The sequence below is a fragment of the Artemia sp. Qi Xiang Cuo genome, chromosome 1 (assembly GCF_049724085.1).
Source record: "Artemia sp. Qi Xiang Cuo chromosome 1, ASM4972408v1, whole genome shotgun sequence".
NCBI classification, from domain to species: Eukaryota; Metazoa; Arthropoda; class Branchiopoda; order Anostraca; family Artemiidae; genus Artemia; species Artemia sp. Qi Xiang Cuo.
The window spans coordinates 96838143-96865461 of record NC_142794.1 but is presented as its reverse complement, the minus strand read 5'-3'; the positions used below and the strand labels follow the sequence as shown (position 1 = coordinate 96865461).

General features: G+C 35.4%; 1 protein-coding gene across 2 annotated transcripts in view; it reads left to right on the top strand.

The window, feature by feature from the left end:
- LOC148956966 (FUN14 domain-containing protein 1B) overlaps positions 1 to 27319 on the top strand; it is a 78316-nt gene that overhangs the window by 22519 nt on the left and 28478 nt on the right. Inside the window, exons 2-3 of one of the 2 annotated variants that reach the window (XM_089087983.1) lie at positions 874 to 1072; positions 25233 to 25335. In XM_089087983.1, the coding sequence (XP_088944109.1) occupies positions 874 to 1072; positions 25233 to 25313 (280 nt within the window). In that variant the 3' untranslated portion in view covers positions 25314 to 25335. The remainder of the gene's footprint in view (positions 1 to 873; positions 1073 to 25232; positions 25336 to 27319) is intronic. The other variant, XM_089087979.1, reaches the window with a different exon arrangement.

Sequence of the window (27319 nt, the reverse complement as noted above, 5' to 3'; positions counted from 1 at the left end):
ATCTGGGATTCTTGATAGGGTGTATTGACTCGGAGGGGGAACAGGAGTTAGCATCTGGAATATTGGTGAAATAATTATTAAAAGCATCCAGTACTGAAATTGGGTCAATTAATCTGCTGGTATATAATTTTTTGTAATCTATTTGAAAGGTTGATCTTCTGCTCTATTTGAGCAAAAGATCTATTTTTGAAAGGTTTTACTTTTATAACACATATTTTAAAGGTCAGGACCCTCTAGAGGGAGAAGAAGTAGAAATATGTACTTCAGAATACCTTCCCAGGACATACTTTAGCCTGTAGACCCATCCCCGGAAGTTTCATTTTCCTAATCTAACCCCTTTCCAAGATAGCCAAAGTAGCTAAAGTAGAATTTTTACCAGTTCTTAATTCTCTGCTCTCCAAATTCCATGGTTTACTTTATGACAATGCACTCCCCTCAATGAGGTACTGCAGGCTACATAGGCCAGGCTCATTAAAATCATACATAGGCTCATTAAAATACACAGTATTTAAACTCTCTGTCTCCTAGTACACTTGTTTTATTATTTGTCAAAATTTTCAAAAAGTACCAAAAGAATTTTTTTTCTTCTAAAGTCATTCAGATTCTATTGGTTGTAAGTTTGATGGCCTACTAAATTTCTTCTTTGTTCTAGGTTTTTATTTATATCAGTCATAATTTATTATGTTTTTAAACATTTTATAAGCTAATTTACATATATTTAAAATCTCAAATTGGCTCTAGATTTTTCTTGGGATAACCATGTTTTTATTTATTTAATTTTATTCAGTTGCTGCTTAAGTCCAGTCATGAAATTTGTAATTCAAGACTCTTTTGCTATTGAATGAATACATTTCACTTTTCAATATTCTTTAGGTTTACTGGCTATTTATTTATGAAGGCTGGGAAAGCACTTGCAGTGGCAACTGGAGGCACAATTCTTTGCATTTATTTTGCTCAGTCAAAGGGCTACATCAAAATCAATTGGTCAAAGGTTAACAAAGATATTGAAAAAGTTGCTGAAAAAATTGGAGGTGAAGAAAATCAAAACCCTTTGGCAGACTCCTTTGATAAGGTAGTTGTATTCTAAGTATTCAGTACAGGAAAAATTACCTTTAAGTCAGAAAGATTGCAGCCTATGTTTGTGAATACATGAAAGCCTGCATCAAGTAGGCATAGCTGTACATAAAGCTTTTTTTCCTTACTGAGGATGGTATGTGAATCTAATCAAATGTCCTATATTCTCTTTTGAATTTGTTATAGGAGAACTTAATGTTGTATGTGGCCTATCAAATCATTTTATCTTTCATTAGTTTCTTTTATCAAGGAATCACTGTACATCAAACAACAAGGTTTACAAAAACTGTGGTTCTCTCCCACTTTCTACGGCTATAATGAGAGAACAACACAACAGCAACCTTATAAGAAAATTAAAATATATTTTCTTGTGTATATTATCGCTTCTAATCAGCAGTTGTACCAAACCAATCCTGCTCAACTCATCCTCAGGGCTATACTGTGGTGTTTATCCTCCCCATAGTATAGTGCAGACGGTTTGATATCATTCTATTTTCCCCTTCTTTTTTTAGTTTTATTTTTGTGTTTAAAGCTTTTTCCAATAGGCAATGTTTAGAAGTCCTCCAAAAAAAAGTCCCCCCAGATCCCAAATCAAATTCCACTGAAAGTGTCATAGTAAAAGATACCCATCCTGGCTGGTCAAGCACATTATCTGAAAGTTCTAATGATAGCTCCAATTTGGAGAATAGGACAATGATAAGTGTAGGGGCTAATGTAACCATAAATGATGATATTGATGGGTATCAAGAGGTCTTCTCTAGAAGCTCTAAAAAAAAGGAAAAAATCTCCCCAATTAAAAGCATTTCCCCTCTCCCTGCCCAAGATCCTCCCTCCAAAAACTTAGGAATTTACCTTAAAATTAATCCCACTACCCCCTTTGAAATAAAAATGATCACTGCAATAAGAGTTGCAATTTTTAAATTGCTAAAATCAATGTTCTCTCTTAATATTAACCGTGATGGATATCTACTAATAGCTGTAGAAGATCAGAAATCAGCAGATACAATAATTAACCTAAAATCCCTTCTGAATACCCCAATTATTGCATCTAATTGGAACCCAAAACAATCATCAACAAAAATAGTAGTTTATAATGTTCCCCCAGAGATATCTACTCAGGAGTTAAAAGAAGGGCTCTCAGATAGGGCTGGAAATAATCCCAGTTGAGGAAGTTACCCAACTTGGAAAAACAAACTCTAATGGCCTAAGAACTAGTAGATCCTTCTTATTCATACTGATGGATAAAATTGATGTCACAGTAAATTCATATCTATAGATGCACATTAAACCACACAAGGAATACAAGCCTAAGCCTATCCAGTGTCAGAAGTGTTTCAAACTGGGACACACAACACACACATGTAATGAAATTCTCCGAGAGTGTAGTAATTGTAAAGTTTTCCATCCTAAAGAGCTGACAACTTGCAACAACACTCAGCCTATATGCATCAATTGCAAAGGTCCACATGAATCTACAAATAAATCATTATGCCCTGCCTACAAGAAAAGAGCTCTAACACTCCAAATATCAACAGAATAGGCCATCCCATACCCCTTTGCAGCAACAGACGCAAATGCTGCCCAATGATACCAAACAAAGGCGGCAATGAAACCAACCAAAACCCCCAAGTCAAATGCCCCCACTGCCTCAAGCCCGCCATATAAAACACCAGCTTCTAAGCCCCCTAGCTCAAATCCCTATAAGAAGGAATCACCAAGCCAACAAGCCTCCTTGTCCGGTGAGATGAGGTCAGCCTGACCCTCCCTCCCAAGAAGAAACAAACCAGAAACACTACCAGGAATCAATCCCTTAACCAACAAACAGGATGCACAACCGAAAATGCAATCCCCAAATATATGCTTATTCATTCTAAATTGTAATGCAGTTCAGGCCATGAACATACATCAACTACAGAAAACAAAAATTATTGCAGAATTGGCAAAAATTTACATCCCAGATGATATGCTCATTCAAGCAAAAAAAGATCTTGCTTTACTTTTGACAAAGCTGAACATTGATACACAGTCATATGAAGAATAAATCAACAACACAACATTTATCAATACTCCAATGGAATGTAAGATCACTCACAGGAAATAAGCTAAATGAACTAATATCATTTATGAATGATAATTCGATTAATATTGCTTGCCTCCAGGAAACTCATTTAACCCAAAATCAACAAATTAAGTCTCTGGGATATACTATCCTGAGAAAGGATAGATCTTCAGAGAGAAAAGGAGGTGGGGTAGCTTTACTAGTCAATAATAATATAAAATTTTGTGGCATCAATTTTCCAGATTTTGAAAATGATGTTGATGTAATTGGTATCAGTATTTGGCTGAATAATTTAAAAACCTACATAATAAGCTTGTATAACCCTAATGGTCCAACTACAGATGCCAAGAATTTCTTTAATTATATAACTAATTCTAATATGTTAAATAATATCATTATTTGTGGTGATTTCAATGCACACAGCCTTTTTTGGGGGAATAAACCAGCAAATAAAGCTGGTAAATTTATTGAGCATATGACTTCAAATAATAATGAATTAGCTGTTGCTACCCCTCCAAACCTGAATACATATTTCAACCCCAAAAGTGGCAAATTCTCCACAATTGACCTACAAATTGTGTCATTAAATTTTTTGAACAAAATTTACATAAATAAAATTGATAGTCTATGTACAGACAACTTTGCTATAGTTTGCTCCATAAATGAGCCTGCTGAAACTTCATCTCATACCTCCACATATATAAACACTAAAGCAAATTGGTCTATGTTCCAAAATAAGCTAAATGATGAAATTACAAGTTTCACCCAAAGTTCATGCATTTCTAACACAACAGTTGACACACATGCTGAAGCCTTGACATCTTTACTAATAAATACAGCTAATCATGCTATCCCCAGGACAACACCTAAGAAAACATTCCCTAAAGAAATTCCTAAAGCATGGTGGACAAATGAGTGCCTAAATAAATGGAGGATAAAAAAGGCAGCTTGGACAGAATTCATAAAAAAAGAATCACCTACTACATATATACAAAAATTACAAGCAGAATCTAATTTAAAAAGGACTGTCATAGATGCTAAATATAAATACTGGAATAATTTTGCAAATAATCTCTCCAGAGAAACGCATGAGCCAATTATACATAAAGTAATAAGCCACATCTGTGGGAAAAAAACTTCCTCCAACCCACTCCTGTATGAGCTCATACATAATAATACCCATTATGACAATGATAATGAAAAGGCTAACCTATTTGCAACTCTTTTTGTTAATAAGCTAACATCAAATAATCAAAGCAAACTGTCCACTATTCCTATGAACCCAAGTTACCAACCACGCCCAGGATCCGAGTACATAACTAACCCATTTTCAATCCAGGAATTGAATAATGCAATACTTCATATTAGAACCGAAACTAGCAGCAGCCATGACAATATACACCCTGCATGGATAAAGAATCTCACAAGTTCATACAAACAAGAACCGCTAAATTGTTATAATCACGCTTGGGCATCTTCTAGGCTCCCCAATATATGGAAATGTTCGTCCCTCCTACCAATCCTAAAGAAAAATAAACCAAAAGATAACCCTGAGTCTTATAGGCCCATGATGATTACACCTGTGATGGGGAAAATAATGGAGAAAAGGATTTATCACACTCCTCTGGTTTGTTGAAAAAAATAATATGATCCAACACACTCAAACTGGATTCAGGAAATACCACTCCTCAGCAGATGCTTTCATTTTGCTAACAAATTCAATAAATGAATCTTTCTCAAATAATAAAATCCTAGCGGCAGGTTCCCTGGATTTTTAAGGGTCATATGACAATGTGAACCACATAATCCTTTTAAATAAACTTGCAAACCTTGGAGTACCCCCTAAGCTAGTATCTTTTATTAAATCCTTCATAGAAGTGCGAAGTTTCATTGTTTGTGTTGGTTCAGCCTCTTCACCGCAAAAGACAATATCCAAAGGCCTACCTCAGGGAGCAGTCCTCAGTTGCCTCCTATTTGCCCTATATCTCTGGGACATGCACCTACCCCACACGAATCTACAATATGCTGATGATCTGGTGCTATGGTCATGTGGCAACACCTTTCAGGTAGCACAGTCATATCTTCAAAAGTCTTTTTTCCAGTTTGAAAAATTCTCTCAACATTCAGATTTACCCATTGCACACACCAAGTCAAAAATAATCCAATTTCACCGGAAGCGAAACCATGTTAATGCAAAACTAACTCTAAATAAAACAACTATTCCAGAAGATAATCATATTAATTACCTAGGTCTCATGCTTGACCAAAAACTTAATTTCTCACATTTCAAACACAATAAAAAAATGCTATAGAAAAGCAAATATACTAAAAAGACTTCTTTCCACACCCTGAGGTTGTAAGGAGAAAACCATAATCCAGTTTTATAAATCACATAGAAGACCCCATTTTGACTATGGGCTCATCGTCTATGGTGCATGTGCAAAGACCGAGATGCAAAAAATTGAAACAACACAAAATGATATAATACCTCTCAAATTTGGTCTTAGGAAACCCAAAAGCACCAAGTTTCTGCTTATGGAGAGTGGATTAACATCAATAAGGGAGAGACGTAGATTTTTCTTGACAAAACATCTTACAAAAATTGAATCAAATAGCTCACACACATTACATAATTGGTTAAGAAATCCAGCCATGTATAGAGGTATTGCAGATGAGTATGCCAATATTCAAAAGAAGTTCCCTGTACCAGCAAAGTCTATTGCACCTACTTTCCCCCAATCCCCTCCATGGAATTGGTCATTTCCCATAATAAATACTGAATTTTCAAAATGGAATAAAGATTTAACCCCCATTGCTTTAATCCAGAAAAAATTCGCTGAACTTAATACAATTACCTATAAAAATCACTTCCAAATATTTGTTGATGGGTCAAAAATGAATGAGAAGGTTGCAAGTGGTGTTTTCCTTCCTCACCTGAAAATTGCAATGGGCGAGAGATTATTTAATAATTTATCTATACTGTCTGCTGAGTTAAATGCCATAATCATGGCATTAGAACACCTTAAGCAAAACCAACCTTTGATTGCAAATTCGAATAATATTATCATCTATTCCGACTCTCTATCAAGCCTTGAGTTGCTGGCCTCAGCTCCTCAATATAAGTTGGACATTGACACTTATCATTGTCTCAGTATTATTGATAATCTTGCTTCAAGTGGCATAAAAACTTATTTTCAGTACATTCCTAGCCACTCTGGCATAAGTGGTAATCATCAGATTGATGAAATAGCAAAATATACTATAAATATTGACCAGCCAAGTGGGAGGCCAATCCCAATTAGAGATGTTTACCGATGGAGCCTATCAGACATTAATTTTAGCAAGATTAATCCTACCCTTTCCCCCTTTCCCAATAAGTATCTTTCTAAAATTTATCATAGAATTCGTTCTGGAACAAATGGACTAAATTTCCTTGCATTCTCATATAAGCTTTCTAATTCAAGTGGTTCAATTCCCCTGTCCCCTCTTTGCAGGCATTGTAATATGAATAATGAAACAATTGACCATTGCCTATTTGAATGTAATATGCTGACGTCTGCACAACATACCTTGCTTTGTAAACTGTTAAAATACTTCAAACACCACAAAATCTCACTATCAGCCAAGAGCCTAGCCAACGATACCTCCACACAGAGCAGAGAAATCGATATTTATCATCTTATATTTGAACTCCTTGAGTCAAAAGATCTACTGAAAGATATCTGAGAATATCTAATAAATAAGAGACAACCAAGACAGTAGCTCTGTAGCCCACAGAGTGAAGCAAAAAGAAGAGGGCTAAATAGTACCAACTGAATAGCCCGCCTGCTGTGAATTAGAAGAAGAAAGAGAGAAAGGTTGAGATGGCTAGGGCACGTTTTGTGGATGTAGGATGCCACATTGTTGAAGATTGTCCTTTTCACTCGTCCATTTAACGCTAAACAAAAAGTATGTTTTCCTGAATTGGGCAGTAAGAAAGGATTTAAATGAAGTTGAAACTTCTTGGGAGGTTGTAAAGATAGAAGCTTTGAATAGGTTGGGATGGAGGAGGAGCGTGCACAGCTGTGTTTGCTTCAGGCGGGATGGTACTGAAGTGAATCCTTCGTAATAGTAATTTTAGTTAGTTCCTCTTAGTAGAGATTATTCCCATAAGTATATTTTTTCCACTTGTGATAAAAATCAGCAGTATATACCATCGAAATCTGAGACTAATATTTAAACTTTTTTGATTTTTTTTTTCCATTCATTAGTCTATTGATGTTTGAAAATCAAAATGAATAGTTTTATGTAGTCACATAGAAAATGTTTTGAAACTCAAAATGAAATGAACCCCAAATAAAAAGCTTTATTATAAACAACAGGTGTAAAAACTGGAATGGTATGAATGCACAACACATTCGAGCCTTTATTGTAAGATATAGCAGGAAGGGGCATTTTTTCCAAGCAAATTTTTTTTTTCCAATTTAAAAAACTAGTGAAAGTCAACATTACACCTAAAGCTTTATTGACTCAGTAGAGGACTAAATGTTTGGCCTTTTGGCCATGCATTGTCACTTAAGAGAATTTTTTCAAATGTTTGATTGCTTCTATGTTCAAACTAGGTGTACATAGATCTAATATTAGTGGTTAATTTTGAGTGGGTAAAAATATGACAGTGGCAAAATTTTAGACTAGCCTTTCTCATTTTTAGTCTGTTTGAGGAGGGGGGGCTCAATCTGCCTCTGGTTTTCATATCAGTTCTGCATAGCATGAATAAGAGTCCAGAAAGAGTCAAGGTGTTCAAATACCAGGAATGCTGGATCGATTGTAATTGTGAAATAGTGACTGAGATTAAACACAGAATTGATCAGTGAACTGGAGCTTTTAATAGATTAAATCCCGTTTGGACAAGGCACAAATATTATCTGTGACTAAAGCTACGTCTCTTCAGCCATACTCCTCTACGCATGTGAGTGCTAGAAAATGGACCAACAGCTTGAAAAGAGAATCCTTGCATTTAAAAATGTGTGCCCAAGGAGAATGTTTAATATAAGCTGGCAACAGAGAGTCAGTAACTCTGAAATCTGGGATAGAAGGGACCAGCCTGTCATTACTTTTGCTCTAAAGAAAGAAGAGGTGGACCTATTTAGTACATGTACTCCTTATCAAAGAAGGTTGCCTTCCTCGGACAGGCTACAATTGGAAACCAGGCGGGAGTGGAAGACGAAGTCGTCAAAAGAACACCTTACAGCGAACTTTTGACCGAGATTCGAGGAGGGCTGAGACCTCTCTGATACCTGAATGAGAAGATGTCATCGCTGCAGCACTGCTTGGGAACGAGGAGAGAGGCTTGTCGAAGCCCTATGGGGCATCAAATGGCTCCAGAGGAACAAAAGTCTAAGGTATGGTATCCCTAGATCCAAAGGACTGTATTACACCTACTGTTAAATTTTGATGCAAAATTTGGTCCAACATATGAATGGTAAGCCAAAATATTAATTGTTATCAAGAAAAACCAAAGAGATTTAAAAATATTCTTTTCTTGACCAGTAAAAAAGACAGTCAAATGTCAGTTAAAAACAAATGGAAATTAATTCTTAAAAATTTCTACAAACTATCTTTTTTAATGAAAATTAATGAGCTGTATCAAACAGTTTGTGGTAACAAACTGTAAGTAAGGAGTGACCCAGCTCAATAGTAACCAAAACTCCAAAAAACAGAATTTTGATGCCAATAGATATGTCAAATAAATCAGATTTTTATGCTGATTTCAAATATATAAGTTTCATCAAGTTTAATCTCACCCATTAAAAGTTATATGACTGAGAAAATATACTACCGTTTCGAAAGACGGAGAAAACATCCCCTATAAGTTTTGGAACCTTCATGAAAATCACTTCGTTGCATTTAGTACTTTACAGAATTCTATTGCAAAATCTTCAAGCTCCTATTTGCAAAAATGTGGTCTCTTGCTATTTTTGTCAGAAGACAGATCACAGATGCGTGTTTTTTTATTTTTTTTTTCGATTTCCCCAGGGGTGATCTTATCGATTCAGTAGTCCTAGAATATCGTAAGAGGGTCCATTTCAACAGAAATTAAAAGTTCTAGTGCCCTTTTTAAGTGACCAAAAAAATTGGAGGGCAACTTGGCCCCCTCCCACGCTCATTTTTTTCCCGAAATCACCCAATTAAAATTTTGAGATAGCCATTTTGTTCAGCATAGTCGAAAATCTAATAAATATGTCTTTTAGGATGACTTAGTCCCCCACAGTTCCCAGTGGATGGGCTGCAAGTTATAGACTTTGCCCATTGTTTACATATTGTATTGGTTATTGGGAAGTATACAGACATTTTCAGGAAGGATTTTTTTCTGGTGTGGGGGGGGGGGCTGGCTGCGGGGGATACTGGGGAAAATATTTCCGTGGAGGATGTTTCCTTTTGGTAAGGGACATTTTTATGAAGAGGGTGCCGGATTTCCCAGCATTATTTAGAAAACGGTCAGAAATTAAATTAAAAAAAACAAACAAGTTTTTTCAACTGAAAGTAAGGAGCAACATCAGAACTTAAAACGAACAGAAATCATTACGTATATGAGGGGGTTCGCCCCCAAATCAATACTTCGCTCTTTACTCTACAGTTTTTTTTAGTACTTTCATAAGAGCTATTTATTCTAATTAAACGGCCTTTGTGATTCAGGGGTTTGTGATTTAAACTAAATTTTAACTTTAGCGTAAAGAGCGGGGAATTGACTAAGGGGAGAACCGCCTAATATACGTAATAACGTATACGTAATAAAGAAAAAACAATAAAAAAAACAAGCGATACGGCTCAATAGTAATCAAAAATTTTAAAAACGGAATTTTGATGTTAATAAATGTATCAAAAGAATGGGCTTATAATGCTGATTATTTGAAAAAAACTACGTTTTCTAAAGAGTTAAAGAGGCTGAGTTACAAGGTCGAACCTTAAAACGTACAGGGATTAGGAGGCACAGTTGGGGGCTGCCGCCCCCAAATCCCCGCTTTCGCAGCCTTTAAATAAAAAAAGAAAAGTTTTTTAAACTGAAAGTAAGGAGCGACATTAAATCTTAAAACGAACAGAAATTATTCCGTATATGAAAGAGGCTCTGCCCTCCTCAACGCCTCGCTCTTTACGATAAAGTTTTTATTGTTAAAAAAAAAGATTTGTGAGAAAGTCAAAATTTAGCGTAAAGAGCGAGGCGTTGAGGAGGGCACAGCCTCTTTCATATACGGAATAATTTCTGTTCGTTTTAAGATTTAATGTCGCTCCTTACTTTCAGTTTAAAAAACTTTTTTTTTATTTAAAGGCTGCGAAAGCGGGGGTTTGGGGGCGGCAGCCCCCAACTGTGCCTCCTAATCCCTGTACGTTTTAAGGTTCGACCATGTAACTCAGCCTCTTTAACTCTTTAGAAAACGTAGTTTTTTTCAAATAATTTCTGCACGTTTTTGTACAGTTTATTACTTATTATTGCTTGACTAACTGTTAGCTGATCGTGTCAGGAGTTAAAGTTGGGGGGCTGCCGCCCCCCAAACCCTCCGCTCTTGAACATTCTTGTGTTAAGGCTTTTAATTCCTGAATACTCAAATCACGTCGTACAGGGTGCCTCCTAATCCCTGTACGTTTTAAGGTTAGAACGTGTGAATAAGCCTCATTAAAAGCCCCCCCAACTGTGCCTCCTAATCCCTGTACGTTTTAAGGGTTGACCTTGTAACTCAGCCTCTTTAACTCTTTAGAAAACGTAGTTTTTTTCAAATAAGACACATAAACAGGTTAGACATTCTTTGTTATGAAAATTTACGCGCAGATATTTTCATAACAAAGCATGTCTAACCGGTTTATGTGTATTATTTTAAAAAAACTAAGGTTTTTCGTAAATGAAAATTCGGGGGATAATTTTTTCGGTCTGAAAATATCAAAAGGCCCTAACAGGTCGAATTCTGCTTCGAATGAGTCCTCATTCAACCGGATCTGTTTCCAACTGTGGCCTGTAGGCGTGGCTAAGAAAAAAAAAGAAATGATGATGAATTTTAAGTGGCTATATTTGATTTTTTGAAAACAGGGAAGGAGTGATCGGATTAACCTCTAAATTTCAGCCCAATCGGACAACGTTAAAGGGGGGCTGTGGTGGGAGGGTCCAAACTTCCGGCCCAGTTTACCCCATGAAGATAAAGTCGGAGGAGGATGAAATTTTGCAAGTTTCTTAGTTTGAGCTTGGGCTACAAAATGCGATTACCGCCGTCTCTCTGCGACCTCTAGGACCTGAAATCGCTTAACATTGTGGTGGGTCGCCTTTTTATAGAGGCACAAGTGTGCCTCCTTGATTCTAAATATATAAATTTTATTAAGTTTAGTATTACTCATCAAAGGCTACGAGCCTGAGAAAATTTACCTGATTTTTGGAAGAGGGGGGGAACATCCCCTACAAGTGAAAGAATTAATGAAAATCACACCGTCAGATTCAGCGTATCAGAAAACCCTATTACATAGTTTTCAAGCTCATATCTGAAAAAATCTGCAACTTTGTATTTTTTGCCAGAAGAAAGATCACGGATGCGTGTTAAGTATACAGGTTTTTTCAGGAGGAATTTTTCTAGTGGGGTGTCGGGGTCCGAGTAAAGGTTACGGGGGAAGATCTTAACATGGAGGATATTTCCTTAGGGGAAGGAACATTTCCATGAAGCCAGATTTCCCAGCATTATTAAGAAAACGATCAGACATTAAATAAAAAAACAAGTTTTTTCAACTGAAAATAAGGAGCAACATTAAAAAACGAACAGAAATTATTACGTATATGAGAAGGTTCGCCCCCTAGTCAATACCTCGCTCTTTACACTAAAGTTTTTAGTACTTTCAAAAGAGCTATCTATTATAAGTAACTATCCTATTTGTTTCTGTTGTTCGTGATTCGAACAAAATTCGAACTTTAGCGTAAATAGCGAATTATTGACTAGGGGGCGAACTCCCTAATAAACTTAATAAAAACATACGAATATAGAAATTCGTTACGTAAGTTAATTCGTAAGATACGTCAGAACAAAATTTCGAGAAAGCCAATTAGCCAAAAAAATGGAAAATTAATATGCAAATTTTTGTTTTAATTATTCATGTACGGTGAACCAAAATCAAAGCTGAATTAATTCAAAAACGTTCAGAAATTAACTAAAAAAAACAAATTTTTTAACTGAAAGTAAGGAGTGACATTAAAACTTAAAACGAACATAAATTATTCCGTATATAAAAGGGGCTGTCTCCTTCAACGCCTCGCTCTTTACGCTAAAGTTTGACTTTCTCAAAACTCTATTTTTTTAAACAATAAAAAAATTTAGCGTAAAGAGCGAGGAGTTGAGGCAGGGAAAACCCCGTACATATACGGAATAATTTATGTTCGTTTTAAGTTTCAATGTCGCTTCTTAATTCCAGTTAAAAAAAAACTTGTTTTTTTCAGTTAATTAAACCAAAGATGATTAGAAATAAAGTCAAGTAATATTTCTAGCATACATTTCAATAATATTTTATGAACTCAAAAATATTTCAAATCACTATTAATAAATAAATCAAACCCATAGCGAACAAGAATTACAATAGGTAACCAAGTCAAACCTAAAATCATCAGAAACTGTCACAATGAGGAATAGGGGTAACACCCCCCGTAACTTCTAAAGACCTTCTAAAGACATACTTCGCACTTTGCTGAAAACCAAACACATTTTAAACCGTTTTTTCTTTTACACCATTCGTAAATCCAAAATTGTAATGGAAGAGGACCATGGACCATACGTGGCTATGTGTGCTAAGATTTGCGTGACGTGGGATTTGTTTCTGTTGCAAGGTACCTAGCTGTTTCTCAGTTGTTAAAAAAGATCTAATTGAATAAGTGTCCGTAGCAGATGTTAAGACTTTGAACAGATATATTCTATTACTTTGAACAAAAATTGGTACTTTGTATTGGTCAGAGGAGGGGAGGTGGAATAGATAATGATGGGAGAGGCAATGATGAGCTAACTACTTGATACTTACTGCTAAAGCCTATGTTCTCATAGGACACAATCTTTCTTAAGATTCACCTCATTTGGACCATTTTTAGTTTCCTAAATTATTGAAATGCCTTTTCAATAGCAGGATTTTAGAACAATAAACCCTTCGTGCAGGAAATTTAGGCCGCGCGGTCTAAATTTCCAAAAAAGTGGAATATTGCATTTTTTTTTTTTTTAGAATGATGCTTGTTTATTGGCTTTCTGTGTGTGTTCCTTCCCCAGAGGGCAATCGAACTGAGCCAATTGCCCTAGAAGATCAATAAATGGCTTGTTCGAATGAAATTAAAAGTTCTGCCTTTTTAAATAGCTAAAAAGACGTTCCCACAGAAAAGAAACGTTTGCGGTCATTTCTAGCATAGAACTATAATTCTCATTTAAAAGATTGTATAATGAAATACTGATTAACACTAAGCATAGCAAAATTAACGATCGATTAAAAAATGACAATTTACTTTATTCCTAGGCAACAAGCAAAAAAGTAAGAATTGTCATCCCAACATTTTTTTGATGCTGGTTTGCCAGCAAATAAGGCCCAGAAACACCAACAATTTTTTTCCATTTTGTTGGTTTTTAATGGCTTAAAACTGACAACCTTAAGTCGATGTACATCCATAATTCTATGTCTTAAAACTAGAACAGATCAGATATCTTCACCGGATATGGAAAAACCTCAATTGTATCCCAACAATTTAGTTGTTAGAGGTGCCTATAAGGCTTCAATATATAATTCATTATTTTTCCTATCAGAACCACTTTACATGGAAAGGGTGGTTGTATAAACTTTGGAAATCTCTCGTTCAAATATAAATCAAATGCTCTAGTGTCCCCTTTTAAGAGTCAAAATTGATCAGAAGGTGATCTCCCACGCCGGGCTACAAGTTATGCGAGTTGTCCGTTGTTTAGAAATATGGTGCGTTCTTGGGAATGGGAGGAATGCTTGATCCGGGGTCTCTAAAAGGTCTTGGGATATTATAGTGGAACTTCCAGGAGATATCGAGGGGGATGTACAACAAATTCAAAATAGGCTATTTGCATGCCAGTAGTCTAAAAGGGCGTATATTCAATATCTCAGGAACAGCTGAGCGTATTAAGTTGAAACTTTCTATACAAATTGAGGGGGTTGCCGAAAAGTGATCGAGAGCAACTAGGCAGCACCCTGCTATTTTTATATCTCCCTCCCCTAACCTCTGATTCAAACTTCGAAATAGCCATTTCGTTCAAAATAATCAAAGGTCAAATACCTAATCCTCTGTGGATATCATGCCCCACTAACCCCTGGGGTAAGGCTTGTAAATTATGTAATTTTATTACTGATTACATACTAGATTTATTACTGGGAAAGGGGAATGCATGATCCTGGGTTTGTCGAAAAAGGCTAAGGTATTAAGATGAAAAGTTCAGAAAGCCCTCCGCCTCGCCATTTTAGATTTTCCTATCAACCTTAAACAAAATCTTGAGATAGCCATTTTATCAGAGTTGTGTTTTCAGAACCGGGTTTGAAGCGTGTTTTGAGTGGGGTCGACAAAAATTGTTTTTAGGTTCTCCGTGTTCAACCTAGCAAAACTTTAAAGCGTTTTCATCTTACGGGTTCCAAGCGTGTTGGACACGGGTTCTTCAAAATTATAATGTGTTTGAATTGCATGGTTGAACACAGGTTGTGAGAAGACATTCGTCCGTTTTGAACAGGGCACTCAAAACGATAATCTACAAGATCTGTGTCAAAATCCGTCTCCGATGTGGGTGGCCTGCAATAAGGCTCAGTATAGTCGAAAGGTCCAATAACTTAGCCTCCAGGGATGACATGACCTCCCGCCAAGTCCTTGGAGCAAGAGCTGTAAATTATACAGTTTGCTAATTGTGTATAAATTGGATCTCTTGATTCAAAAGGGGATATTTTTTTCTTGGTGGTTTTGAAAAGGCCGAGGGTAACTAAGGCGAAATTTTAGGGAATGTTGAGGGGTGATGCTGAACTAAATCAAAAGACTCATTCAGTGAACGTCTAAAACGGACCAAATATATGACGGAAGTTGGGGATTAAAAGTTCTTAATTTAAACTACAGTAAATGATTATTTATACTATTGTATTGGACAAAGATAAACGAGTAATAACATTCCTACAGATCTTGATTTACGGACTTGATTAACTTAAGTGATATGGTGTTCTTTCAACACTGGTGGTGTACACATTTCCGTGTGTTTTAGAGCGATGTTTTGCGCCACATCTATGATATTTACCGTACCCGACGAAGTGGCATGGCTTGTGGACTATGATTTTTGAATGCAGTACGTTGATTGTTCGATGATAATGCAATGGCAAACCCGATTTGCGTTTCCCTGTGTTGAATATTTTACAGCGACAACTAGCCAAAGAAAAGATACAATGATTAAAATAGCTGCAACTTTTTTTATGAAAGAGACGATCAAGGATGTGATAGATGTTTTTAAAAGTGCGTCACATGCATATGTAGGCCCACTTGAGAAGAGAAGAGGAAGAGACCCAGCTGAAAAATCTGTTAGTGACCTTTTCGAACTGCTAAGTTGCTTGGTGGAGCGTGGGGGGAGGGGGATTAATTGCCTGTATTTATAATCATTGATCCCTCGGATGTACTGGCTATTACTAGTGATTCACGTATGATTGTAGCTTCATGTCTTAATGAATGCGTCCGAATGTTGAATGTTCTTATGAAAAAACATAAAACTTCTAGTAGTGCCCCGAGTATAAGTGTCTGGCCGTCAATGTTGCCTCTTCAAACTTCTACTGGTCCGATAGCGTTGACAAACTTTCCTGATAGTATGTACCTGCAAACCTAGTTAATACGCGAAAAATTTTCAGCAGATTTGGTTGCGCTGATGAAGTTAAATATAATGTGGCCCGTAAGGATAAGCTTGTAGTTCATATGGTGGACGAAGAGTCTGTTCCACTGGTGACAGCTGCTACACCCAGTTCCCTAAATATTCGTGCAAAAGTTCTGAAATCCGATTTTGCTGAGATTTTTAAAGTGGATACCCTGTACGACGTTCCGTAGATTCCCGTCCTTTTTAAAAAGGGGAAGTGTAGAATGTGCTTTAGCAATTCCAAATTCACCCAACTCAAGTCCAGATCAAAAGATGATTTGGATCAGGTTATCAAGTTCGGAGTTAAAATAGAGTACTGCTTATCCCGTTTTACCTTGCCTATTGAGAAACCAAAACAATGTCATAATTGTCAGGGATTGGGGCATTTTTCCCGTGTTCGTAGCCTACTTTCCCAGCTAAGTGTCACAAGTATGTCGGTAATTTTGTTATAGCCGTACTGTTCAGAATGTTCAAAAGGTCAAATAACTATATCTCCAGGAATGACATGACCTCCCACAGCCCCAGGGGCAAAGGTTATTATGAAATTCGCTATTTTTTTTACATAAAGGATTTAATATTGGGAAATAGGGGAGTGTTTGATTCTATGTGGGTCTGAAAAGGCTAGGGGTGCTATTGAAAAGCTTCAGAGAATGAGGAACTAAATCAAAAGGCACTATTTGCAACCTGGACATCAAAAGGATGTATCTGCAATATATTAGATAGAGTTCTTAGGAACTTTGACGCTGACTAATTTTGACTGCGATTGTAATTGCAACGACTTGTGAGTTGTGACTGTGACCGCTTGCAACAGAGATTGCGATTAATTGCAATTGTAACTACTTGTGACTGTGAATACTTGTGAGACTGCACCAGCGTATGACTGTGACTGAGACTACTTGTGCCTTCGAATCTAACTATTTGCAAGTGCTAATACTTCTGATTGTGACTACTAGTACTACTGCTTCGATTTTCGCTGCCACAGCTACTATAATTGCTGCTGTTGCTACTTCTACGAGATACTACTACTCTCAACTAAATCAAAAGAATATAAAAGCATCCATGTTGTCCAAAGGGCTTGTCCGCAATATCTTAGGAATAGCTAAGCTTATTAGTTGTAAATCTCAGGGAATATTAAGGGAATGTTGAATGGAATGAATATATGCATCTGATAGGGGATGCCCCCTCGTCAATACCTTGCTCTTTACGCTAAATTTTGACTCTTTGTTACAACTCTTCTTTTTAAAGTAATAAAAAAAACTTCAGCCTAAAAAGTGAGGTATTGAGGAGGATGCAGCCACTTTCATGTACGGAATGGTTTTTGTTCTTTTTTTAATTTCAATGTTGCTCCTTGTTTTCACTCGAAAAAACTTTTTTTTGAAAATTTAATTTCTGACTGTTTTTCAAGTGATACTGGGAAATCCATGACACACCACGTGGTAGCGGCAGTATCATGATATTTTTGTTTATTTTTTTTCTGGGGAGGGGGGTGGGCAGCTCCCTTCATATATAGAATAATTTTTGTTCGTAATTTTTGTTCCTTACTTCCAGTTGATTTTTAAAAATTTAATTTCTGACGGTTTTTCAAATAATACCAGGAAATTCCCTCCCCCTGGCGTAAAATTGCTTCAAGAAATTTCTCCCACAAACTTTTCCCGTGGAAAACCTCCTTCCCAGCAAAATCCCACCCTAAAAATACTTAAAAATCTCACCTCAAAATTGCTCAAATTTTGGCAGTTAATCGTGATTTGTGGTCTAATAAGAGAAACAACAAAATCCTACCCTAAAAATATTTAAAATCTCACCTCAAAATCATTCAAATTTTGGCGGTCAATCGTGATTTTGTGGCCTAACAAGAGAAACAGCATCGGTTGAGAATTACCATAACCAGCCTTAACAAGGATAGGATCTTTACATTATCACAGATAGACGAACCAGTGTGTTTCAAAAGCCTAAGGACCATATACACAACAAAAAGATTCATACAAAACCAGGAGATTCCTTACAAAACGAACTACAAAGCGAAAAATACCTAATCTGCAAACCAAATTACTCAATCATTTAAACTTTTTTTTTTCTTTCTAAACATTTATCTATAAACACACCAACTCGAGTTATTGTGGTTGGCTTACTACTAATCAAAATAAAGGCACAACACCATGATTGAAAATAACGTCCGATTACGCTCGATACCGCTTATAACCCTGTCCCCAGGGGCTATGAAGGGTTCATATCATCACAAAAAGCACAGTTATTGGACCTTTGAACTATGCTCAACGAAATAGTTGTCTCAAAATTTTGACGGGAGGAGGATAGCTGCCACCAATCGTTTTGGTCACTTAAAAAGGCACTAGAACTTTTAATTTCTGTTTGAGTCAGCCTTTTCTCGATATTCTAGGACCATTTGTTGGTCCTAGAATATTCCCCCCTTGATTTCCCCCCTTTGTTGAAAACCCAGTACTAAACTTAATGAAACTTTTATTTGGAATTAGCATAATAAGCCGATTATTTAAATGTTTTTATTGGTATCAGAATTCTGCTTTTAGTTTCTGTTACTATTGAACCGCGTCGCTCCTTACTTACAGTTCATTACCACGAATTTTTTGAAAAAGTATATCTGTATCTATCTCAGGAACCGCTACGTATGTTAGGGTGAAAATTCTGAGGATTGCTAAGGGGGATGTTAAATTAAATCAAGTGGCACTTTTTAAGGTACAAATTTTGCTATTGTGACTGATCGAAATCCTGAATCAACTACAATTCCTGAATCAAATAAAGAAAGAAAGATATATTAAAAAAAAAAAACATATCAACAAAAATTATTACTTCCTCCCCTAAAAAGCAAAGCTTGTCCGTGGGTTAGGTAGAGAAAACAAGATCCTTAAAACAAAGAACACTTGGCCACCGATACCACTAATACCATCACACTAAGCAATAAATACAAAATAATATCATATATTATACTTCCTCTGGGAACATCATATCAACAAAACCCCCACAATCAATCAATCAATCGATCAATATAAACTCATATTCAGCAAAAAGTAGTTTCTTAATGATTTTTTGAAAATATTTGGGTCACCAATAGTCCTAATATCACTATTCAAACTATTCTATTTCCGTGTACCTCTATAAAAAACAGAAAAACTTGAACAGTAAGATATACCTCTAGGTACACAGAAGTCCGCGCTACCCCTTGTATCATGAGAATGAGCAGTAGACCTAATGGACAATAAATCATCAAAAGAACGAGGCTGAACATCCTGCTGCAGTCCAAAAATAAACCACAATACATAGAACTCACGAAGGCCTGCAGCCGGCAAAATTTTTAAAGTTGGGTAAATTTCTCAAACAGACATACGTAGAGATATACCGGCTAAAATTCTTACGGCATTATTTTGTAGAGCTCTTATTGGTTTTAGGTTAGAAGAAAAAGTAGAGAGCCAAATACTCGAACAATAAAGTATATACGGGTGTATTAAAGAAAAATAAAGATAGCGAAGGACAGACTTGGGAAAACAATGTTGGAGTTTCTTCATTATACCGAGATTTCTTGCCAAAATTTTGCTAGTTAAAGTTACATGTTCCTTCAAAGATAGAGTTTTATCTATCACAATCCCAAGGTATTTAAAAGACGCAGTCCGTTTTATAACGCCATTGGGCATATCTAATTCCTTGATCCATGGGTAAAAGTTTGATGATCGCGAGAAAATAATAAAGTTAGACTTAGCCATGTTAATCCTTAATTTATTTACCCTCAGCCATGTTATAATTCTATTAACTGATTCCTTCATGGAAATCTGCAGCAGCTCCGCTGTATTAGCTGTGCTAATGGCTGTTGTGTCATCAGAAAAAAGTGAAACTGTTTCATTAGTCGGGTTTACCGTTAGTTCATTTATTCTGTAGCAAAAATTATTCAGACAAGTTGGTAAATCATTAATAAATGTCAAGAATAATGTAGGACCAAGAACTGATCCTTGTGGAACACCTATTTCATTACGCATTTTTTCAGAAGAAGAATCATTTAGTTGGACATACTGATAACGATTACTTAAAAAACTTCCTAAAAAATTTAATGATCTACCCCTCAAACCATACACCTCACACTTCTTAAGTAGAAGCTCATGATCCACAGTGTCGAAAGCTTTCATCAGATCTAAAAATATAGCAACTATTTTAAAACCTTTATTTAATACCTCATTAATAATAGTTGTCAAATAAATCATCGCCTGTTCCGTTGTCCTTTTTCTATAGAACCCAAATTGTGTGTCTACCAGTAACTTATGATCCTCCAAAAAACACATCATTCTAATACTAAAACACTTCTCTAAAACACGGGAAATGATGGGTAAAACAGATATCGGTCTATAGTTTCCTGGGTCATTTTGAATACCACCCTTATGAATTGGGGTTATACGGGCAACTTTAAAACAGTCGGGAATTTTCCTTGACGAAAACACTCATTAATTAACCCACATAGAACTTCAGTTATAACAGGAAAAATGCATTTAAGTGTTTTTAGAGTAATATGATTGCTAACAGATAGATTACTACGCATGCCATAAATAATTTTTTTATTGTAATAATGTGCTAGAGATGTAAGGTGAAGAGATACATCAATCTGGTCCCTCAGCAAGGACTCGAACGTCGAATCACCACTATCAGGTACAACTGACATAGCTAAATTCAGACCAATATTCGAAAAATAACTTAAATTCATTACATATATCATTTTCAAAATTCAAAGTCTCTCCCATTGCACTAACTAATTAATCAGGAACACTATTTATTTTTAATCAAACTACATCTTCTATTAGTCCCAAAGTTTTCTTAGGGCATTTCTCGATCTTCTTAAACTTTTTCTCAAAATATTTCTTTTTTTCATTTCGTAAAATTGTATTAAACCTGTTTCGATAAATTTTATATAATTGCTTTTTTTCTTGTGTCGGGTTAATTATTTGAGCTCTAAACAATTTATCTCTTACCTTTATTTGCTTCAAAATCACAGGACTAATCCAAGGTTTTTTACTTGAGTGCTTTCTATTAAACAGTTTCAATATGACTGCTTGACTTATCAAACGGCAACTTTTCATAAAATAAAACAAACTTTGAATTTGTGTCCTGAACTTCGCCTAGAACATCGTACCAATTCACCTCTTCTACGTCATTTTTAGGTTTTACCATCGCATTTTTACTGATCACTGGAATCCTTGATTTTTTGCCTTTAAACACCCTCGTGAGAGTTCTAAAGCTAGCTGAAACTCCAAAGTGGTCAGATACATCGTTGATAAGGACCCTGGGATGACTCAAGGGTATATTAGAAAGGATGTTATCCAGAAGCTTAGCTGATGTTCCCGTAATTCTTGTAGGGACATTTATACAAGGATGAAGCCCATTAGATAAACTTCTATTCATAAATTCAGTGCTAGCAGATGACTGATCTATAATGTCAATATTAAAATCCCCCATAATAAAACATGGAATAGAGTTAATTGGAAATTCCAATAATTGTTCTTCAAATAGGTCCATAAAGTCTTGGAGCAGGCTCTGTGGAGGTCTATATACTACAACAATGCAAAAATTCAAATTCTCTCTAGTTATATGTAAAACAAAACACTCTATGTAAAATCTTCTCTTATTGAAACCTTATAATCAGCCTGAATATAAGTGGGAATACTCGCGATTCCTTACATATAAATTATAACCAGGAATATGTAGTAATTGCGAGTTATTATCATTTAACCCCGTTTCAGTTAAAGCGATCACCTGGAAGACATTAATATTTATTAATTCCAATAAAAATTATGCGCAGAACTCAATCCCTGACAATTCAAATGAAAAATATTAAGGCCTAAATGGTCCCTATCACCATACAAGGGTAGTATCCCTTCTTTAAAAATATACCTTGATGGTTCATTTGTGAAAATCTCAGTGGCATTAATATCTAAATTTCTATTTATTCTTTCATTAAACTGGCTGGAAAAATCAACCCTTCGACTTTCAAGTTGCAGGCCATTGCTGTTCCCAGGAGGTAAAACGATATCTCTAACCATAATCAATAAAAGTTAATGTATGTGACGGTAGAGGGTGGCGGTGGCGAAACAAATGATTATCTACTAAACATATATCTAGACCTAGATAAATACAAAAAAAAAATAACAAAATATATTCCGTCAAAGCGGACATAAGACACAAAATTTAAACAAAACAAGTATACAAACCGATGGATTGCACACGCATGTTAATTCCCAAAATAAAATTCCAGTGGGTTAATATGGCTCACAACTTCATTTGTAAACAAATCAAAATTTACGAACTTTCGTATTAAGTAACTTCTCCTATAGCCTCTAAAAAAATAATTTCCAAACACAATAAATAACTAACTCAAAACCACTATTTATGTTTTTAACACTTTGAATCATTCAACCTTTTCAAAATTACCTGCAGATTTAATAGAAATAACCGGCGGTACCACGGGTGATATCCAGCACTCAACACCTCTTTCCATCAAATATTTTCTTTTCACCACCAATTCCTTTCTAATTTGGCGCACCTCTCTACTAACATCATCACTAATAAAAACTGGTTTTCCAAACTGCAAGTCCTTTCCTCTTAATTTCTTTGCATTTGTCATTATGTCGTATCGGTCCTTATAATCAGTAACTTTGATTTTGATAAAGTCACTCGCTTCATGTACCACTGAAAATGGAGGAATATCCTTCACTTCCATTTCTAATCCCTCATTCAGCACTCTTTTAATGGTATTTTTTGCATCTGACAATGAATCAGTCGTCACATTCCAAAACAATATGTTGTTTTTTTCTTTCCGTATGCTGCAACACAAGAGACTGATTTTTTAATGATGTAACTTGTGTAAATAAATCATTCATGAGTTTATCCTGATTTTCCATCTTAGACTTCAAACTATCTACCTGATTATTTGTTTCTCTTGCATCACCTTCCACACGCGTGCATCTTTCTCCCAATTCACGAACAGTCTTATGTATATTTTGCACATCAGTCTTCACACTGTGAAGGGACTCTCTAATTTCTTATACGACTGATTGTAAGGTTTCCTACAGCTCCAAAATTCTTACAATATTTTCTGCATTTGTTTTCTCACATTCCTGTCGTAAGCATTCGCCACTCAAATCCAGAATAGAATCTTCCGGCGAAGGCCTTTTCTTCCCTGTTAGAATTTTTGGGGTTGACGTTAGGCTTTCATTTGATTTATCACCACTCTCATTACCACCATCAGTTTTTACTTTATTATCATTTCTCTTTCTCCCCATTCTAATGGACGATTACGGCAAAATAAATTTCCGAAAAAAGGCAATGTTCAATCAATATATGCCACACGGTTCAAAAGTTCTTTATATTTTCATATTTGCTGTGACATTTGGTTATTATTTATTTGTTCATTTCACTGGCCTCTACTAACCCACTTCATTAACTATATTAACGGAACGATTGCATAACCACAATCTCCAAATAAAGGTAAAGTTTTTTCAAGGTCATTCGTTACTTGTGTAATCATATATTAGCTTAACATATTTCTTTCATTCCACGCAAAAATCAATAGGCTCCTTGTCCAGGTTTATCGCAGGTAAACAGGTTATCCGTGAGATGTAATTTATCATATGTAAACAGTTAATCCGTGAAATGTACTTTTTATTTACGATTTTAACTGTCCAAAGACTGAATGAATTCTGATTTGCAAATTGCAAATACAAATTGCAATCTTTTCTCATCAGACAAGTTTTTTAGTTTGTTATGCGTCGTTTTTCATGCTTTACTAAGTAGCAGATGCCACTCTAACCACGGTTACATACTTGGGCATGAAATATCTCAGAAGTCTTCCGCTATAGACTAGACTTTGCTAATTTTTTTTTAAAAAGTTCATGAAAATGTAACTTTTTTTTGACAACAATAATGTCAACCAAGTCGCGTGAACAAAATACACACAAAAAAAAGTTGGATAGTGAAGGCCAGTTAAGGAAACGAAGAGAACAAAAATCAAACGATTATTTCGCCCGTGTAGAACAAGGTGTCTTCAGCATAGAAAAAAAAAGAAGAAAAACAAAACAACTAGAATCTAAAATTAAAATAATATAAATAAAAAATATGTATATAACTAAAATTGACTAAATTTGACCAAAATAAATATATATACAATTACTCACACATGGAATTGCTAGCTACCCTCTTGAGAATCAGAAAAATAACAGGATTATAAATTTAAAATTATAAATGGATTTAATTATATTGTTGCAACATAATTTTATGGTAAGCTCTTGATACTGCCAATCTTTTGGGTATTTTGTTTGTGTTATTCCCTTAAATATTTTGCAAGACTTAGTTTTGAATGTAGGTTCATTTTTTAAAATAATATCGTAAATAGGATCAATATTTATCAGTTTATTCAAGTCATCAGATTATTTAAGTCATTCCCCATAAACTTGAGAAATAATTGATTTGATGGCTACAAGCAGGAACAGGGAGGGGGGTACACATGTAGAATATGAGGAAATAATGGCTTAAAATGTACTTTCTCTTCTTTTTTTTAAGTTCTTTTCACGATGTATCCTGAATTAAAGGGGTTATAGACGCACATTTGCTTTAATCTGCGAAAGTTTTGTTTAAATAATAAGTAGGTAATTAAAATGCTTTGCAGCAGGCACGTACCCTGGAAAAAAAATCTCCATTGTATTAGGAGGGGGTAATGATGAAAGATATTGTATTTTATTGTTTCAATAAAAGTGCATAGAAATTCAACAAACTTAGAAGATTTTAGGGAGGGTAGACCCCGAGTCTCCCTCCTCCTGTATTCATCTCCGCTTTGCAAAATTTTATTATGAATAAACAAGTGACAAACAAAATAACTTTTAAACTTAGGGTAATTAACAGCTTTATTTTGAAATTCAAATGACCCTACAAAAATTAAATTAATAAATATAACTTGAATCTATCAGAAGAAAAATGGATTAAGATGACTGGTGAATTAAAAAAAGCAACTAATATTTCAGATACTGAATTTACTGTTTTAGATATTAGGATTTAGGTATTACGTCATAAATAAAAAAAAATGCAAAGAAATTACTTGCGAATTCGTGGTACTTAATGGTGTTGTTGTAAGTTTAAAGTGATTGAACCGAATCTAAATCTAATTTCAACTTATCAGACAAATGTGATTTGAACTGACATAGGAATTGTTAAAAAAAGTAATCTTTTAGGTATTAAAGTTTTCAAAGAAAAATGGATATTTAACTGGTGGCTATGTCGGTGGCTTTCTAATTGGAATGGGTACTGCATGATGTCCGTAGGTTTTCTGAAAGGGTGAGTTTCTAATATGGCTTTTATAAATACAGTTAAGTAAAATATCAGTGTATATTTTAAGATAGGTTGAAAAGAAAGAGCGCCCGAAGTGAGAAATTGAATGTGCTTCCAAACGCGTTAAAAAACTGAACACCCTGTCAGTTCTTCCTGGATTGGAAGTTCCACATCAATTAGTGCTCATAAATGATTATCAGACATGGATATGGGTTAGAGGTTTAAATCAAATTAAAAATTGTTTCCGTTTTCAGTTTGCATGCAATATGTTCATTATGTAGCAAATTCAGCTATATAATCAAACAGTTCGTGGCTACAAACTGTAAGCACGGAGCGACCCGGCTCAATGGTAACCGAAACTCTAGAAAACGGGTTTTTGATACAAATAGATACATCAAAAGAATTATATTTCAATGCTGATTTCAAATATATAATTTTCATCAAGTTTAGTTCTACACATAAAGTTACGCTCCTGATAAAATTTGGCTGATTTTCGAAAAAATGGGGAAATAACCCCTAAGAGTTATAAAACCTTAATGAACATCACAATATCATATCCATCGTATCAGATAATCCTACTGCAGAGTTTTCAAGCTCATATCTAGAAAAATTTGGAATTTTCCATTTTTTGCCAGAAGAAAGATCACGGATGCGTGTTTGTTTGTTTGTTTATTTTTTCTTTTGTTGTTTTTTCACCATAGGGGTTATCGTATAGAACCAGTGGTCCTATAATATCGTGGGAGGGCTCATTTGAACGGAAATTACAAGTTATAGTTTCCTTTTTAATTGACCAAAAAAAATGGAGGGCAACAAGGCCCCCACCGACGCTTATTGTTTCCCCAAAGTCACCCAATCAAAATTTTGAGATAGCCATTTTGTTCAGCATGGTCGAAATTATGATAATAATGTCTTTTAGGATGACTTGATCCCCCAAAGTCCCCAGGGGGAGGGCTGAAAGTTATGAACTTTACTCTATGTTAACATATAGTATTGGTTATTGGGAAGTATACAGACTTTTTCAGAGGAGTTTTTTTCTGGTAGGTGGGGGAAGGAGAGGGTCAGGGGCTATATGGAAGGATCTTTCCATGAAGGAAGTTTTCATGGGGGAAGGGAAATTGCCATGTAGGGGGCGCCGGACTTGCCAGCATTATTTATTGGTTATTGGGAAGTATACAACCATTTTCAGGAAGGATTTTTTCTGGAGGGGGGGGCTAGAGGAGGGGAGTACTCTGGAAAATATGTCCGTGGAGGATGTTTCTTTGGGGTAAGGGACATTTCTATAAAGGGGGCGCCGGATTTCCAAGCATTATTTAAGAAACGATCAGAAGTTAAATAAAAAAAAACAAGTTTTTTCAACTGAAATGTAAGAAGGAATATTAGAACTTAAAACCAAGAGAAATTATAACGTATGTGAGGGGGTTCTCCCCCAAGTCAATACCTCACTCTTTACGCTACAGTTTTTTTTTAGTGCTTTCAAAAGAGCGATCTATTCGAATTAAACGGCCTTTGTGATTCCGTGGTTTGTGAATCAAAAATATTTTCAACTTTTAGCGTAAAGAGGGTGGTATTGACTAAGGGCAGAACCCCTTCATATAAGTAATAACATATACGTAAAAAAAAAAAAAAACAATAAAAAAACAAGCGATACGGCTCAATAGTAATCGAAACTTTTAAAAACGAAATTTTGATGTCAATAAATGTATCAAAAGAATGTGTTTATAATGCTGATCCTAAATATATAAATTTTATTAAGTTTAGTACTACTCATCAAAGGCTACGAGCCTGAGAAAATTTATTTGATTTTTTAAAGAGGGGGGAAACATCCCCTACAAGTGAAAGAATTTTAATGAAAATCACACCGTCAGATTCAGCGTATCAGAAAACCCTATTACATAGGTTTCAAGGTCATATCTGCAAAAATCTGGAACTTTGTATTTTTTGCCAGAAGAAAAATATACGAATATAGAAGTTAGTTACGTAAGTTAATTTG